The sequence below is a fragment of the Ilyonectria robusta genome (assembly GCF_021365365.1).
Source record: "Ilyonectria robusta strain PMI_751 chromosome Unknown BGZ61scaffold_37, whole genome shotgun sequence".
Lineage (NCBI taxonomy): Eukaryota > Fungi > Ascomycota > Sordariomycetes > Hypocreales > Nectriaceae > Ilyonectria > Ilyonectria robusta.
In genome coordinates, this window is record NW_025764471.1 from 39,742 (window position 1) to 56,474 (window position 16,733).

At 51.0% G+C, this 16,733-nt stretch overlaps 6 protein-coding genes across 6 annotated transcripts; 4 read left to right on the forward strand and 2 right to left on the reverse strand.

Annotated features, from left to right (window-relative positions):
• Positions 1 to 756: 756 nt before the first annotated feature.
• BGZ61DRAFT_432850 (uncharacterized protein) lies at positions 757 to 2,181 on the forward strand (the record flags this gene model as incomplete). The annotated part of the gene is made up of 2 exons (XM_046243892.1): positions 757 to 1,918; positions 1,994 to 2,181. The coding sequence occupies exons 1-2, from the start codon at positions 958 to 960 to the stop codon at positions 2,179 to 2,181; spliced, it is 1,149 nt and encodes a 382-aa protein (XP_046096087.1). The 5' UTR covers positions 757 to 957.
• Positions 2,182 to 5,908: 3,727 nt separating this feature from the next.
• On the reverse strand, positions 5,909 to 6,478 carry BGZ61DRAFT_369356 (uncharacterized protein; the record flags this gene model as incomplete). The annotated part of the gene is made up of 2 exons (XM_046241949.1): positions 5,909 to 6,255; positions 6,316 to 6,478. The coding sequence occupies 2 exons, from the start codon at positions 6,476 to 6,478 to the stop codon at positions 5,909 to 5,911; spliced, it is 510 nt and encodes a 169-aa protein (XP_046096088.1).
• Positions 6,479 to 9,080: 2,602 nt separating this feature from the next.
• BGZ61DRAFT_304678 (uncharacterized protein) lies at positions 9,081 to 9,374 on the reverse strand (the record flags this gene model as incomplete). Its single annotated transcript, XM_046238723.1, has 2 exons — positions 9,081 to 9,219; positions 9,277 to 9,374. Coding segments are annotated over 2 exons (237 nt in total), but the record flags the coding sequence as incomplete, so codon positions are not given.
• Positions 9,375 to 10,970: 1,596 nt separating this feature from the next.
• On the forward strand, positions 10,971 to 11,407 carry BGZ61DRAFT_539775 (14-3-3 domain-containing protein; the record flags this gene model as incomplete). Its single annotated transcript, XM_046254830.1, has 2 exons — positions 10,971 to 10,984; positions 11,044 to 11,407. 2 exons carry the CDS (start codon positions 10,971 to 10,973, stop codon positions 11,405 to 11,407), a joined length of 378 nt encoding a protein of 125 aa, XP_046096090.1.
• Positions 11,408 to 11,907: 500 nt separating this feature from the next.
• On the forward strand, positions 11,908 to 14,262 carry BGZ61DRAFT_150966 (alkaline-phosphatase-like protein). Its single transcript, XM_046237371.1, has 2 exons — positions 11,908 to 13,784; positions 13,900 to 14,262. Exons 1-2 carry the CDS (start codon positions 12,235 to 12,237, stop codon positions 14,006 to 14,008), a joined length of 1,659 nt encoding a protein of 552 aa, XP_046096091.1. The 5' UTR covers positions 11,908 to 12,234; the 3' UTR covers positions 14,009 to 14,262.
• Positions 14,263 to 14,925: 663 nt separating this feature from the next.
• On the forward strand, positions 14,926 to 15,363 carry BGZ61DRAFT_369559 (uncharacterized protein; the record flags this gene model as incomplete). Its single annotated transcript, XM_046241960.1, has 1 exon — positions 14,926 to 15,363. A coding segment is annotated over one exon (438 nt), but the record flags the coding sequence as incomplete, so codon positions are not given.
• Between the last annotated feature and the right edge of the window lie 1,370 nt (positions 15,364 to 16,733).

Here is a 16,733-nt window from a genome sequence, read left to right on the forward strand (position 1 = left end):
GATTGTCTCGTTGCCAGTTGTGGAAATCCCACGGAGAAAAGCCTCATAAAAGTGAATGTTAGCCTTGAATGCTAACTGGATATCTCTTCGTCTTCCTTGCGGCGCTATCGCTCTAGGCGGTGCTGGTATCATCGGAAGGAATATCTCCCGGGGCTGTCGAGAGCAGCTTAAGCCGGAAAGTTGAACTTTGGTGCTTTCTGGTACCTCTCATCTCTCAAGTCGCAGGGAGCCAGTATTCGTCTCCTGACAGAACTTTTACTAACTCCTCCGCCGTCAAATGATCTGCCGTTGTTTCCATCCTATGCACCCATACACATCTTCCCTCTCACTCCCCACCATTCTGCCAAAAGTCTCCACCTTTGAAGGCACCATATCCGCTCCTAACCATTTGTTGGATCCGGTACGGGTAAGTCAATTAGGGCAATAATGATCAAGACGATAGTGGAGCCCAAAGATGATCGTATTGATGTCTGTTCTCTCCGATCTTCCGGCCCCCTCTTTTCCTGTGAGGGGTTTTATGTCATCTCACGCCCTATGACTAAGACTAGGATATTGGTGTATCAGAGGTTATGCCGCCACACGAGGGGTCAACCCAACACCATTTGTTTCATGCTTCTTATGATTGTCACGATGTGTATTTGGGTAGCTGGGCGTGTACATGGCGTGTGACTGCTATAGCTATATCCTTGTAGCTGGTTTCAGTATAAGGATGTACAGGGACTCAGAGCGGGGATCATATGCAACTCAGAATATACACACATCCAATCAGACGCCTCACACAATCAGGGCTCGTGACAGTTATGAGCCCGGTTCGCGATAATTCCACTGAAAAGACGGCAACAACGCGATCCACATCGAGTCAGACCCTTGAACGACCGATATCAATCGTTGTTCAGATAGAATACGTCGTGACGCGGTCCAAATCGATCGATTAAGTCCATTCCGGCCGATCCGAATATGACGTCAAAAGACCAGAAAGTGATGTTGACTGGAAAGGAAAATTGGGATGCGTGGATTCAATCCATGTCAGCCAAGATTCCAAGGAAGATATGGTCCTACATGCATCCTGATCACCCTATTGGGGAACTCTTGCAAGAACCAAGAGAGCCTCAGTATGGCGACTTCAACGCTACTGCCACAGACTATACCCAGCTATCACAGCCGCAGCAGCGGTCGTTTGATGCTGTGTTTAGGCAGTGGGAAGTCAGGAAGCGGGACTTTGGAAAGCAGGAGACAGAGATTAATATGGTATACGATACCATCCTGGAGGCAGTTTCGACCAAGTACAGGCAACCGCTCGACAGAAAAGACACACTGCGAGAGTGGATGCAGCTGCTCAAGAGCTCTGCTGCCCCATCAGAAGGCTTCATGATGGCTAAGGTGAAAGACGAATATATTGTCGTGATGAAAGGCTTCAAGAATCAGAAAGCCTTCCCACAATGGCTTGAGTCGTGGGAATCGATGATGATCAAGGCAAAGAAGTATCACCTAGCAGAGACTGAGACCGGTCAATGGCTTCGAGAGTTCGCTGACCTAATTGAACCAATCCATCAAAGCTATGCAACAGCTTTTGCGGAGGGGGCCAAGACTCTAGATGCCGAAGCAGTTCTTCAGAGAAGACGCCTACAAGACGCGCTCGCCTACCAGGCTGCCCAGGCAGAAGCGGCTGAGCAGCGACGACTCCAGGCAAGCAGTGGGAGTGAAACCTTAGAACCAGATTCCCAATCTAGACCAGGAGGCATTGACCTGATTGCACCGGCCATACAGCGACCTGATCCCAATGGCTCAAAGGTTTGGACACCTCAAGAGGTTGCCTCAACAATGCGTGAATGGGCATCCCGCAACAGGCCCACGAGTGGTAACACCGTGAGGGGCGGGGCGTTTCACGCAGAGGGAGGCAACGAGGAGAGCGACCACAGTGAGGAGGCATCCACGCCAAAGGGTGGGAAGAGGACGAAGTCTGGCTCCGGAGGACGCTCTGGAAAGAGGCCAGCACTTACGTGCCCAGCCTGCGGTATGAGAGGGCATGACCTACCTGACTGTTGGTGTGTGTTCGAAGATAAGAGACCGGAGGGCATGCCTCGCAACGATCGTCGTATGCGAAAGGCTAAGAAGGCGCTGGAGGATGACCACGAGCTGCAGAGAAGGGTTGATGCTTTACGAGAACAGAAAGGGAACTGACAATCAAAGGAGAGAAAGGCCAGAGTAAAGATCATAGGAGAGGCGAACACAGCGCACCTACGATCAGCCTTTGCCTCGACAACTACTGTGTATCCGCTACGTTTATCAACGATCTTGGATTCTGGTACAACCTTGCATATTTTTAACGATCTGACTAGGTTTAAGACCTTCCGCAAGGCAGCAGACGGAGAGGCAGTCATTGCAGGAGTATCAGAAGTTCCAATCCTAGGTTTTGGAAGAGTTGACCTAGAGGTCACACTTCCAGGAGGAGGAGTTGGAATGCTACGCCTACGGAACGCAACCTATTGTACCGATTTCAGCACGAACCTAGTATCCTTTCAATTGCTTCGAAGAAACGGAATCTTCTGGGATACCATCAACAATCTCCTGATCCGAAGGGACGGCTCAACCATATGCATCGTTCACCAGATGCATAATCAATTCGTACTGCAGTATCAAGAGATTACACGCGACTCTGAGAATGCTATCTTTAGCACGCAATACAGGCGAAGAACATCGCGAAGCCCAAGGGCACCAGCGGTAGCGAATGGATCCTTATGGCATCTTCGAATGGGACATCCAAGTCCATTAGTGTTACATCACTTGGGAAAGAATTCCCTAGGGATAAGACTCCGCGGACCGAAGACAACACAATGTCCAGCCTGCAGCCAAGGGAAGATACATCGGCAGATATCTCGACGGCCACCAGACCGAGAAAAGGACAAGCCATGTCATGAGATTTGGATTGACTGGACCGACGTTGATGAAGATGCAAAGGGCTTTGTTCGAGCTATGTTTATCACAGACGCATGGTCTGGTATGGTCTTTCCATATTATACCAAGACATATGACAGACGAGAAAGTGGTAAGATAGTGAGACACTTCTATCACTGGATGAAGAACCACTATGGCTATCTGGTTAGAGTGGTTCGCTCAGACAACGAGCTCTTCACCAAGAAGATCAAATACTGGACGATGTGGAGAGGCATCATTGGCAAACCATCAGCGCCAAATACGCAAGCTCAGAACGGAGGAGCTGAGCGCTCAGGGGGTGCGATAATTGAGAAGAGCCGAGTGATAAGAATCACAGCCAACCTACCGCATGATCTTTGGAGAGAGATAATCAGCGCAGCCGTGTACCTGAAGAACAGAACGCCAAGAGAGTCAAATGGCTGGAAGACGCCTTACGAGTTGTTCTACTCAAAGCAGCCGTATCTATCACATCTGAAGGCATATGGCTGCAGGGCCTACGCCATGACTTCACGAGCGCAACTCAAACGAAAGAAGCTCCGCAAGCTTGACCCGAGAGCGCACATCGGCTATCTTGTCGGCTACAACTCGACAAGTATATTTCGTGTCTGGGTTCCGCACAAAGGAAAAGTCATATCAACTCGAGACGTTATCTTTGACGAAGACACATTCTTTGATGGCAAATGTACGGAAAAGGAACTCATTGATAGCGTTGACGATCTGGTCGAAAAGGTCTCTATTCCGCTGAGCCAGCTGAACAATCAAACAATTCTTGAAGAAGACGAGCCAGTCTTTGAATCTGGTATCTATGGCGAAGATCAGAATGACGACGAAGGAGAAATGGTTCCAGATGATGATCGGGAAGAAGACCAGGACGACGAAGCGGACAAAGAAGACTACGAACTGGCAAGAGCTTTAGAGGAAGCATTCCGTACACCTCCACCAACTGAACCAGACCAAGAGCAAGACGCAGCTCTTTCAGTCTTCTTACCAGTCGCTGGAGCTGAGGGGGTGAGAGCAGATAACCCACCAATCGCAATCGTGGAGAGCTGCTTGGACGACTTTATTCCAGTTCCAATTGAGACTGCTTACCATGGGAGTTTTGTCGCTGGAATGAAGTTCAAGCCGAAGAAGATACATAAGCGAAACCTACCAGACGAACCGAAGACTCTCAAGGATCTCGACAGCCACCCGTTCAAGGAACAATTTCGCAAAGCACAAGAAGACCATATGTCATCTCACAACCAGATGAAGTCGTTCATTGAGGTGCCGTGGAGTCGGGCAAGGGGACAACAAGTGCTAAGCTGTATGTGGGTGTTTACCTATAAAACAGACAAGCATGGATATTTTGTCAAATGCAAAGCCCGACTTGTGGTGTGTGGCAATCAACAGGCTAGGGGAGATCTGCCTACTCGAGCGACAACGCTTGCCAGCATGTCTTTTAGGGCGCTTATGGCAATAGCGGCAGAGTACGATCTGGAGCTCGTGCAGATGGATGCTGTAAATGCTTTCGTGCACTGCGAGCTAGATGAACTGGTATTTATGAGAATGCCACCAGGATTCCAAAAATACGGCAGAGTTCTAAAGCTCCAGAAGGCGCTCTACGGACTACGAAGGTCTCCGTTCTTGTGGCAACAAGATCTGACACGAACCCTCCGAGATCTCGGCTTTAGGACTGTTCCCGACGAACCCTGTGTGATGCTTAAAGACGGAGTGATTGTCTTCTTCTTTGTTGACGATCTTGTCTGGGCATACCGGAAGGAGAAGGCAGACAGGGCAAAGAAGGCTATGGAAGGCCTACAGCAGACATACAACATGGCAGTGCTGGGAGAACTGAAGTGGTTTCTTGGAATTCACATCATACGAAACAGAGCTAAGCGATCTATCTGGTTGACTCAAGATGCATATATTGATAAGATTGCTTACCAGTATGATGTTGATCTAGAGACAAAGGCTCCTGAGACTCCGATGACAGGGGAAGAGCTGTTACCAGCAACCTGCCAAGCCGACCGTCGTTCGATCGAGAAATATTTGAAGAAAGTTGGATCGATATTGTTCACAGCGATCTCAACAAGACCCGATGTTGCGTTTGCAGCTGCAAGGCTTGCTAGGTTCAATAAGAATCCAGATCAGACACATCATAAGGCCGCAGACCGAGTCTTGCAGTATTTGTATGGAACACGTTCACTGGGAATCAGGCTGGGAGGAACAAGATTCCTCAAGAGCTTCCTATGCAGACAATACAATAGACAGGAAGAGCTCGCAAGGCTATGTGATGATGTTGTTTGGAGGACCAATTGCCTGGAAAGCAACGAAACAATCCACTGTCACTACATCGAGCACTGAAGCTGAATTGCTCGCTTTGTCTCAGACAGCCAAGGAAGCCATCTTTGCAAGCAGAATCCTCAAGGAACTTGATGCTAAGATTGATGGGCCATTGCATATTGAATGCGATAATACCCAGACAATCAGGCTCCTGACTGAAGAATCAGCCAAGTTGACTACGAAGCTTCGGCACGTGGACATTCATCGACACTGGTTACGACAGGAATACAGGGAGAAGAGATTTGAGTTCGGCTGGGTTCCAACATCGAAGATGATTGCAGACGGAATGACAAAGGCCTTACCCAAACAACGGCATGCAACGTTCATTAAGATGCTTCAAATGGAGGACATTTCAGACCAGATTGTCCTGGAACAGCGAATGGAAGCAATGAAGGACCAGATTGTGAAAGCACGCAGCCAGAAGGAAGGCAACAGCCCTGACAAGGAGGCAAGACTCGGATATCGAGGAGGGCAGCGCAGAGACCCAAAAGACAAGTTATAGGGTAGCCAAGTCCTTGGGAATGGCCTCGGCTAAGGGGGTGTGTCACGATGTGTATTTGGGTAGCTGGGCGTGTACATGGCGTGTGACTGCTATAGCTATATCCTTGTAGCTGGTTTCAGTATAAGGATGTACAGGGACTCAGAGCGGGGATCATATGCAACTCAGAATATACACACATCCAATCAGACGCCTCACACAATCAGGGCTCGTGACAATGATAAGACTGAGTAAGGACTGTTTCACATATGACGGTCTTCCGGAGATAGTCAAGGATTTTTTCATCTGGAGCCTTTCATATATGCGGCCAGTAGGATCCGTGAATATTGGGAGCTCGCAGGATGTTTCTGCAGCATAAGGGAGGATACGGGACGGGTCACCGCAACCGACGATAATGAGTCTAGACGGCCCAATGGCCAGAGTAGAGAGGACGGTTGGTGTAAGATATAGCGCTATGGAACGGATATAATCTTGATCGCAGGAGCAGAAGAAGTGGCGAACTAGATTATTGACTGTTAATCGCGCTTCTCAAACATCGAGGACTCTCGTAAAGGACTTACTGAATATCACGACAACGTTGAGAACACCATCTCTTGCAGCGACTAGTTTACCAAATGGACTAGATTTGCCCTCGAAAGAGAGTACGGGAAAGTCATAAATGTCAGAGATAACCTCTTCATCGGGAATAGGATGAGGAGATGTAGGAATGCACGGTTTTGACATAATGAGGACAAAAAAGAGTCGACCACTAAAGATGCCGAAAGTTGTCAGCAAGGGCTCAGCATAATCGAATTAAAATAGTCGACTGATTAAAAACGCCACTAAGCAAGGTAATGAGGGGGGTATGACGATATGTCAATATTGTGCATGTGATAAAAGTGCCCCTTTCGTCAAATGATGCAACTGTCAGGAGATCGGACACACAACCCTCCCAGTGCAAGAACGTTCAAGGGTCCGCGGGATGCTCCAAAAAGCACAAATCGCCACAAGCATCTCTTCATATCTGTTAGCTAGATTTTGGATTGGCCAGCGGGGATATCCTTGGTCGATCTTAGACCAAACCCTTAGTGCCAAACGTCGGAAAGTCCGGAAAATTGCCTCCGTAGTCGAGAACGCATTCCAGTTGGGTAAAGTTTATTTAATGTGGTATGTGGGACATGTTAAATTCGCTTTTTGGTTGCATAATGGTACTGTGGGCGCTGGGCCTGGAGTAGCAGCTAGAATTTAATCCTATGCTAAGTCTTAAATCTCCGTCTCCCAGCCCGTTATTTCCCCGGTTGCCTCAGTGGGTGCTACTACCTTTTCTTTCTCGTAGATCCGGCAATACCAGTTAACATCATAGAAGCCATCCCAATACCGCCTGACACGACATTCACAGCGCTCGAGGTGGTTCTCTTGGGACCATTCGTATGGATCTATTTCACTGCGTCATACAAACCGCTTTCCGACATTTGATAATGACGAGCGAGCCAGTCCTCAACTTCCCCCTCGCCTACCGCGCTCTCTTCCTCCAGAAATTATGGACACCCTGGGAGTCGTGCTATTCGCACTAACAACTTTTGCTAATTCGCACGAACAAAGTCACATGTTCAAAATTTGCCCCCTTTTTTTCCTTGCATTCCCCACCTACCATACTGATTACTATACAATCAAGAGTGCAGCCCGAATTACAATAAAATGTCAACTGCACACATCACGATCACACACACAGTAATAGCCTGACGGTCCTAGCTAGGGCTAAATCGTTTAAAAAACGCATTTCCGGTGTTTTCATACAAAATACTACTTTTCAAGCGGAAAACCCCTATTCCGCCGCCGCCCGAGACGACCGGAGCTGCCGTGAGGTTGATGGCACCCCCGCCCTTGTCCCTCGAGCCTGTCCTCTTCTAGTTTCTTGTATGCGGGCAGGTGTATGTACAGGTGATCCTGATCTTGACATCGGGCCCGAACTTGGCCATAGTGATGTCTGCATCTCGATTTCAGCTTGAGTCAGGGACCGCCGGATACTAGGCTTAAGGCTGCTGTAGCCCTGACTCGGGAAGGGCGGCAGGGGCGGGAGGACCTCAACGCCTTCGGTAACTTCAACCTTTAGGTATGGCGGAATAGGAAGCTTCGAGTTGGATAGTGTATGCTGGCGCCCGCGAAGGTTAGTGATAATATTAGGGTCATGGATGCGTAGTAATAGTTCCTTAAGGTCCTAGAAGTCTGTATTAGTTCCAATAGCCTAGTAAATCGGGTAGCTAGATGACTAAGAATATACCAACGGCTTCTGTAGCCACTATCGCGGATGCACAACCTCCTTCATCAGCGGCCGCTAGGCTTCAAGCTCCCGCAGAATGTAATGATTGCACGGCAGGGCATACTGCTGCATAAATACACCCTTACAAGGCGGAAGTGGCACAGGCTCTGCATTTGAAGATAAAGCTGCTGCTGTTGGAAAGCTAGCGTGGCACTCTGATGATGTCAATCGTGTGTATTATATGTGTATGTGTCTTTTTTCTCTCTTCTTGTTCTGAGGTATCAGAGCAAGCTTTATATACCTCGTTCTGTGCTGTGTAGAATCAGCTAGAAGCTGATTCCTAAGCCTTGTGGCAAAATACTAGGCAACTGATCACATGACCCACCCGGTCTGATGCCAGGTGCATGGTCCAATCTAACAGCTGCTGTCCGGCGATATTGTGAGACGATAAGGTTAATAGCACAGTAGGATATCTGTATAGGTAAGTTACCAAGCCATTCCTGACTAACGTACTGAACACGAAGCCTTATCATCATATCTGCAGCCCGCTCAATATAATCACATTCCTTGCATTGGATTATCTACATAAGGGCTGTGTGAAGGTGTAAGAGGTTGCCTGTGCTGGTCAGTAGATATGACTTCACATCCTTACGTACAGTTTCGACCGGGCTGTTGACTCGCTGCCCATAGTTGCGATAGTTCTTAATGATATAACCTACCCACTGCTGCTTCTAAGCTATGTGTTCCTTTGAGATGTATTGTAGGATGTGTTTTTGCTGTGGATACAGTTTATAAGATGGGGACGGATGGACAGCAAGCTTTTGAAGAGTAAAATAAAAAGCAACGCCAGTGCAAAATTAGCGACTCCGATAGTTGGTCATTCCTGCATCATAATGTTCTTCGTTTCCTTATTTTAATTCTAACTCAATAGTTTTTGACTTTCACATGTTATAACTAGTTAGTAGTTTTTCTTGCAACCTTGGTGAAGGGTGAAGCCCGTTATGGAACTATAGGAGTTTCTCTAACCCTAGATGGATCGCGTCTCTTAGCTACAGACGATTGCCTCGAGCTACTGGCTATGTGAGGTATGTAGCAAAGTTTGCAAACCGGACAGGTGTCGTGCTGTTTCAGGAACCACTTCGTGATGCAATTTGAATGGAAGATGTGGTCGCACGGTAAGTGACGGACTATGTCCCTGTCCTGCAACGTCTCCAGGCAAATGATGCTAGGTGTGGAGTTAGAGCCTAAGCACATGTTGGGCAGGTTGTTTGGAAGCTTGTACCAGATGCAGGACCCTTCAGCGGACCCCCCGGCATCTTTCGTTTCGGCTTTCCATTTGTTGTAGGGCTGGGCTGGAACTGCTTGGTCTAGGTTTTCGATTGAGAAGGGACGTCTAGCAGCCTCTAGATCATCTAGATAGGCGCCCACTCGTTCGCGTTCCAGTTACCTTAACAAATACCTGTGGCCTCTGTTAATTATCGAAGGGGAGGGAAACAAAAAGGTGAGCCATTGGCGCGGGAGGAGAAACAGACCAAGGCAGGGAGAATGTCAGCGCTATGATGAACTCGGCGCCGAGCAAGATGAGCAGCGAAACAAATTCCAGCTGTGCAGGCGAGACTCCCTCGTCCGAAGCAGTGGTGTCGGTGCTCATGTTGACAGTCCAATTATCGATAAGGTCTCCATGGTTTATCGAATTGAGACTGTTGTCTTGGCATTTCCGTGATGCAACGTGGAAGGCGATTGAGCATTCCGCGGGGCCCAGAGATGGAAGAGCAGAATCAGTATCTTTCGAGGTGTTTTGAGGAGTTGTCCACCGAGATCTTCTATCTCAAAACCCAGCGTTCTGCGGCGCACCGACTGCAACTGTGTGCTAATACAGAAGTATATTTCCGATGAGGCACGGCGATCCGTTGACGGAATGATGGGCTCTTCGTTTGGATGTCGCGTTCGATGATCACCATCTCAGGACTCATCCCAGGCGTCAATTACAGAATCAATCACTGCACACTGTCCTGACGTTTCGATCTCTGCTCAACCACAATCCTGGTTTCCCTTGGAGTGTTGAGCATGCCTCGGGGCCGGAAACCCATGCCGCACATGCCTCCGAGCATTGGACCAACTCTTTCACCTGGTCCACTGTGATGAGCGACTGATGACGGCATTGGGCATTCCCAAGGTTTCACAAAATCAATCTCGCCGGAGTTGTGTGGTCGATGTCCAGTTCTGTGGCGGGAACCGCTCCTTTGGCGCCCCCTCGGGTTTTGTGCTGCGGGAAACCTGACATGTGATTTTAGGCCGTCGGTCGCCCGAAAATATGGAGCCAGCGCGGAAGAAACGACTCTTGAAGAGTGAGATTTAAGAGATGGACGACGATGCTCAATACTCCGACACTGGCGATCGTTCCGATGACATGCACGATGAGGAGAAGGAGGAGGATGACCATGGCCATGACGAAGAGAAAGAGGAAGACGGAGATCCACTGCCACCCGGGAGTTGATGGAAGATGCTCCATAGCACCACAGGTCATAAGTTGGGAAGACTTGGCTTGGCTGTCCGAGGAGTCCGATACGGAGACCAGTGAGTTGGCTCGTCACATGGCTCCGCGGGCATTATCTGGTGACTGCGCTGCTTTGTCGCAGAACTTTCTAACTTAATTTCTCAACAAATTCAAACCGAATCACCACACTTACGAGTTAACGAACAATAAACCCGCCTTGAATTGCCCCTCGCCCCGCGCTTCTTCCTGTCACTCTTGTCACTCTTGTCACTCTTGTCGCTACGTCATCACCTCCCATTCTAGCACTGCATTTTCCATTATCTGACGCTGCTCTAGTCCGCGTTCCTCTTTTTTAGAGCCCACCGTACCGCCTCACCACACCAAATCGCCCCACATACCTTGCCGTTATCACCCCAACTTGCCGCCTTATCTTCGATCAAATATTTGGTCTAACGAACCTGGCTAACCATACACCTATCATGCAGCGTAAGAAGTTTGTCTATCCGCTCGATGGGCCTCTAGAGGGCCAAAACACTGATTTCATGGCCGTAGCCTGACATTCCTCGCTCGCCTCTGTGGCCAGGCTGAGCGCTACGATGATATGGTCCCCCATCTGAAGGAAGTCGTCAAGATGGGTGGTGAGCCCAGTGTCAGTGAGCGGAATCTTCTCACCATTGCGTATAAGAACGTGGTCGGCACCCGCCGTGCCAGCTGGCGCATTATCTCCTCGATCGAGCAGAAGGAGTCAAGGGGCAGGGAGAAGCATATTGCTACTATTCGTGGATACCGCAACAAGATTGAGAATGAGCTCGAGAAGGTCTGCCAGGACCTCTTGGATCTGCTGGATGGGAGCTTGCTTCCCAATGCCGGTACTAGCGAGTCAAAGACTACAGCACCTGTCCCTAGATCCTTCTAACATCTCGTCTCCGATCTCTCCTCCACGCGGCCGCTCTTACGCACTTGCGCATGCGCCTCAACCACAGAGCACTGTTCACTTCAGACATACCCCTCCAACCCCTCCAACCCCAGATCCCAACGTCAATCCCGTCTCCATTCCCCTGCATTTCTGCGTCTTGCGTCTTGCGTCCTGCGGCTTGCTGGGCTCTACCCTATCAACAGACAGACAATTTTTGCTCCTGTTGCTCCGTCTTCGCTGTGCTTGTGCTCGTGCCATACGCACGTACTCTCCACAAGCACCTGGCGGGCTCACTCGTCAACTCCCCCCAGCGTCATCCTTGACCTATCTCAGCCCCTTGTCTCGGTGGCCACCGTCATCTGGATCAAAGGTGGAAAAGAACCCGTCACACTCCACCCAAGAGACGCGTAGAAGCTTTCCGGGCGTCTAGATCCTCTTCCCGCTTTTTGCCCACACCGACCTCGCCCACGCCCTTGCTAGCCTCGTGTTGCGCCATCCATTTATACCCGGCCCTCCCCATCCCACTCCTCTTCCCATCTCGCCTCAACTCACCCTCCCTTCCTTCAAGTCTCTCACACATATTTACACTTCTTCCTCTTCACCTTCCATCCATCGTCCTTCATTCGGGTGAGAGAGCAAGAGACACACCTGATACCTAGGCAATAAACACACAACCACCCCACCCACCACCCGACTTACACACACACACACACTCTCTCTGCCTCTGCCTCTCTATCTACCACTACCACCTAAGACACAAAGGGGTAACAATCATAATTGCACTTCACAAACAACCCCAAAGAGAAGGCTCATCTCTGCCACTCACAATGGCGACCGATCTCAACTCCCCCCCTCCCTCGCTTGGCGTGGATACGGCCAACCCTGCCACTGATGCCTCCAAGCCCAACATCCTCTTCATCATGGCTGACCAACTGGCCGCTCCCCAGCTTAAGATGTACAACCCAAACTCACAGATCAAAACGCCCAACCTCGACCGCCTGGCCTCCATCTCGGTCCAGTTCGACTCCGCCTACTGCCCCTCACCTCTCTGCGCCCCCTCGCGCATGAGCTTGATCAGCGGTCTCCTCCCCATGAAGATTGGCGCCTTTGATAATGCCGCCCAGGTTGGCTCTGACGTGCCCATATATGCGCACTACCTCCGCTCCAAGGGATACCACACTTCTCTCGCTGGTAAGATGCACTTCATTGGTGATCAGCTCCACGGCTACGAGCAGCGCCTGACCAGCGACATCTACCCTGGCGACTTTGGCTGGGCTGTCAACTGGGATGAGCCCGACACTCGCCTCGAGTGGTACCACAACGCCAGCTCTATTCTCCAGGCTGGTCCTTGTGGACGGAGCAACCAGCTCGACTATGATGAGGAGGTCATGTTCAAGAGCACCCAGTACCTGTGGGATCATGTCCGCGAGGGTTCCAACAAGCGCCCATTCTGCCTGACCGTCTCCCTCACTCATCCCCATGATCCCTACACTATCACCAAGAAGTACTGGAACCTCTATGAAGATGTTGATATCAACCTGCCCGAAGTCCGCATCGCCAACGAGGATCAGGATCCCCACAGCAAGCGCCTCCTCAAGGTCTGTGACCTCTGGGACCAGAACTTCTCTGACGACCAGATCAAGCGGGCCAAGCAGGCCTACTACGGATCGGTGAGCTACGTCGACGACTGCATTGGTAGGCTTCTGGAGACCCTCGAGGATGCCGGCCTCGCGGAGAACACCATTGTCATCTTCAGTGGCGACCACGGAGACATGCTGGGCGAGCGCAACCTGTGGTACAAGATGAGCTACTTTGAGTCGTCGGTCCGCGTTCCCATGCTCGTCAACTACCCCAAGCGGTTCAAGCCCCACCGCGTCACCCAGAGTGTGTCGACTCTCGACCTCCTCCCCACTATCTGCGACCTCATCGGTACCAAACCGGCCCCCTACTTGCCCATGGACGGCATCAGCATGCTGCCCCATCTCGAGGGCCGCGAGGGCCACGAGGGCCACGACACCGTCTTTGCCGAGTACACGGGTGAGGGAACCGTGCGCCCCATGATGATGATCCGCCGGGGTCCCTGGAAGTACATCACTTGCCCCGCCGACGAGCCCCAGCTGTACAACTTGGAGCGGGATCCCAAGGAGCTGGATAACCTATCCCGCTTCAAGAAGATTGCCCCTCAGACCCCGGAAGAGGAGGAGGCTAAGGAGGCGTTTGAGAAGTTTGAGGCTGAGGCCAATGCGAAGTGGGACTTTGAAGCCATCACGGATAAGGTGTTTGCGTCGCAGCGATCCCGCCGGGTCGTGTGGAATGCCCTCAAGGAGGGCGAATTCACCAGCTGGGACTTTGACCGTGTCGATGACGGCAGAAGGAAGTAAGCCAAACCCCTTCATCCTCTTTCCTTCCCACCCCTGATACCACCCTCACCAAGCCACATTGAAATTGCATCACCGGCAAAGCGCAAGACATGCTAACATATGCCGGCACAGGTATATCCGCTCCACTATTCCTCTGGATGACCTTGAGCGCCGTGCCCGGTTCCCGTTTGTGGACGCCAACGGGTACGAGAGCAAGGCAGTTTCTTCGACGCGCAGTTAAGGGAGGCGGTGACAAGGGCGTTGACCCGGACGGGAGGAGACGGATGGTGTGAGAGATAAGGGAGACTACGATGAATGTTGTTTTGGCGATTGTCATGTGGCGTTCGCAATGCACAGCCTGGGATACCTTTGAATCCATTCTCTGCATAGTTGTTTTTGCTCGCATAGCTTAGCACTTGGGATTTTGCTGCGGGAGAATGGTTTGCGCAAAAGCGTGTTGGATATTATGATATGAACTACAATAAGAATGAAAATGACATGACGTATCAGATATAAAGCACGATGCTACGAGACATGAATCTACAAGACACAGAGGACTTTGCCCTTGTGTGCGATCTATACCGGGGGCTGTTCTACGCGAGACACGGCAGATTGATCCAATACTTGATAGTGTAGCTATCTTTATCATGGTCGTCGTCATCTAAATGAGGAACCGTACGGTCCACGTACTTGGTGATCTGGACAAGGGTGAAGAGCGGTGAGAAAGATCCGGGAAGCAAGGGAGATGAGGCCGGGCTGGTGACTGCAGCCGCCGCAGCCGCGCGCCGCAGCATTGGAGGCTCAGGCTCCGGACAATCGGGCCCCTCGCAGAGCCACGGCCGATCGCGCGGGCAGTGTTGCTAATAATATGGCAATAAAACAATATACTGCAATACATACGATATGATATGCCCTACACGATATTGTACCAATACAATATGCAGATTGCCATATTGTCACAATACAATATTACACTCTTTACACTCTTTACACTCTTTACATTCTTTACAGGCGAAAGGAGGGGATGGCGCTGCCGTGAGCGTTGCATCGCGAGATGGACGCGACCGTCGAGGAGATCCTTGTCGAGGGTGGGATTCGGTGGCCGCGACGCGTCGCTCCTCGAGAGCCGTGAAACCGACCGCGAAAGCCCAGAAAAGTATGCAGGCAGGCGCAAGCAAGGCCGGAACGTCAAAAAATGCTGGCGCAGAGCAAAGGGCAGCAGTTGACAACGATCGTAGCAATGCGGTCGAGGGATCGCAGGCCAAGGAGAGCGCGGTGAGCGGCAACGAGTCGCTAATCCAGATGATGCTCCGGAGGATGCTCCAGGAAACGTCGACCCATATAATGAGCGAACAGAAGAAGATGCTGCAGAGGCTCTGGGATGCGTTGCTGGAGAACCAGCGATCGGCGACGAAGATGGTGAGCGACCAGCTGGAGATGATCCGACAACTCCAGCAGGAAATCCGTACGATCAGTGCCGAGGCAGCCGAAGACCGGAAGAAGACAGAAGAGCTTAGACGCATGCACGAACAAACGGCTGACCAGCTCAGGGCAATGCGAGAAGAGACAGCCGAACAGCTTAGACAGATGCGGGAACAGGACGCGGAAGATCTGAAACAACTGCGCAAGCAGATAACTGAGCAGATGAACGAGCAGCTTGGGCAGGTACGGCAGCAAACGGTAGAAGAAATGAGACAGCTACGAGAGCAGCTGGACGTGATGGCCAAAAGCGTCACAGCCAACAGTGCCCAGACAAGCCCACAGCCATCGTATGCAGACGTAGCCTGTACTCCACCGATGAGCCAACCCAGCAATGTTCGATCTCTGTCATCTATGCGAACAACACCGTCCTCATTCACCGACACTCTGTACTGTACCATCGGCATGTCACGAGTCAGCGAGGACGAGGAGGACAAGGACAAGGCACAAGTGGGAAAAGTTCGACAAGCCATTGAGGAAGAGATGCGAACGAAGGAGGGACGGCAAAGCTGGAGGTGCGCTGCCGTGGTGAAGGACGCGAGGATTCCAGATCGCATCAAGGTGATCTGCCGAGACGAGGCGGAGATGCAGTTGGTGAGAGAGACAGCACAAAGGACTGCAGTCAAGGGAGCAAGGGTGTTCAGGGACCAATTGTACCCGGTCAAAGTGGACGGCGCAAACCGCACCGCGGTATTGGACTCTTCTGGTAACGAACTACCGGGAGCTGCAGAGGCACTAGGCAAAGAGAACGATGCAACGATTGCTAAGATCCACTGGCTCAGCGACAGGGAGAACGGCAAGACGTACGGGTCAATGGTGATCTACGTGACGAAAGGACACGACGCGAAACGACTCCTCGAGGAGGGATACTTTCACCTGGCCGGGGAGTCGGCCAGCACCAAAGTCTTTGAGCGGCGCCAAGGACCAGTTCAGTGCTACAAGTGCTGGAACATTGGCCACAAAGCATTCGCGTGCAAGAAGGATCAGGTATGCGGAAGGTGTGCGCAGAGTGATGGCCTCGACGAATGGCAGCCTGTACTTTACCTCCCATCGTTCTTCGAAAATCCGGCATTGAACTCTGTCGAACATGTGCAAAGAGGCGAAGAAGTTAACTTGAACGTTGACAATAGTTAGACAGATCACAGAATCGCACACATAGGAACTTGTGGGCAACAGTAGGTTAATATCGTAGGTGTCCGAGACGGAGGATTTGTTCAAAGTTAGAATCTACATGTTTCATGCCCACAAACTTAGAAAGGGCGCGGCAGGTTGGTTATTAACCCTGCCAGCGACGATCATCTCCCGCCTGCCGATTTGAAAGACCTGGTGAGCCGGCTACCCCGGCAGCGACACTCCAATACAATGCACGACCAACGTCGACCCCATGGCTTCATCGTGCAGGGACCACAAGCCGAATTACTTGGCTTGTGGACTTTGCACGTCGCAAAGACGTCTTCTCCACATCGATCTCCACTACCTTCACAGAT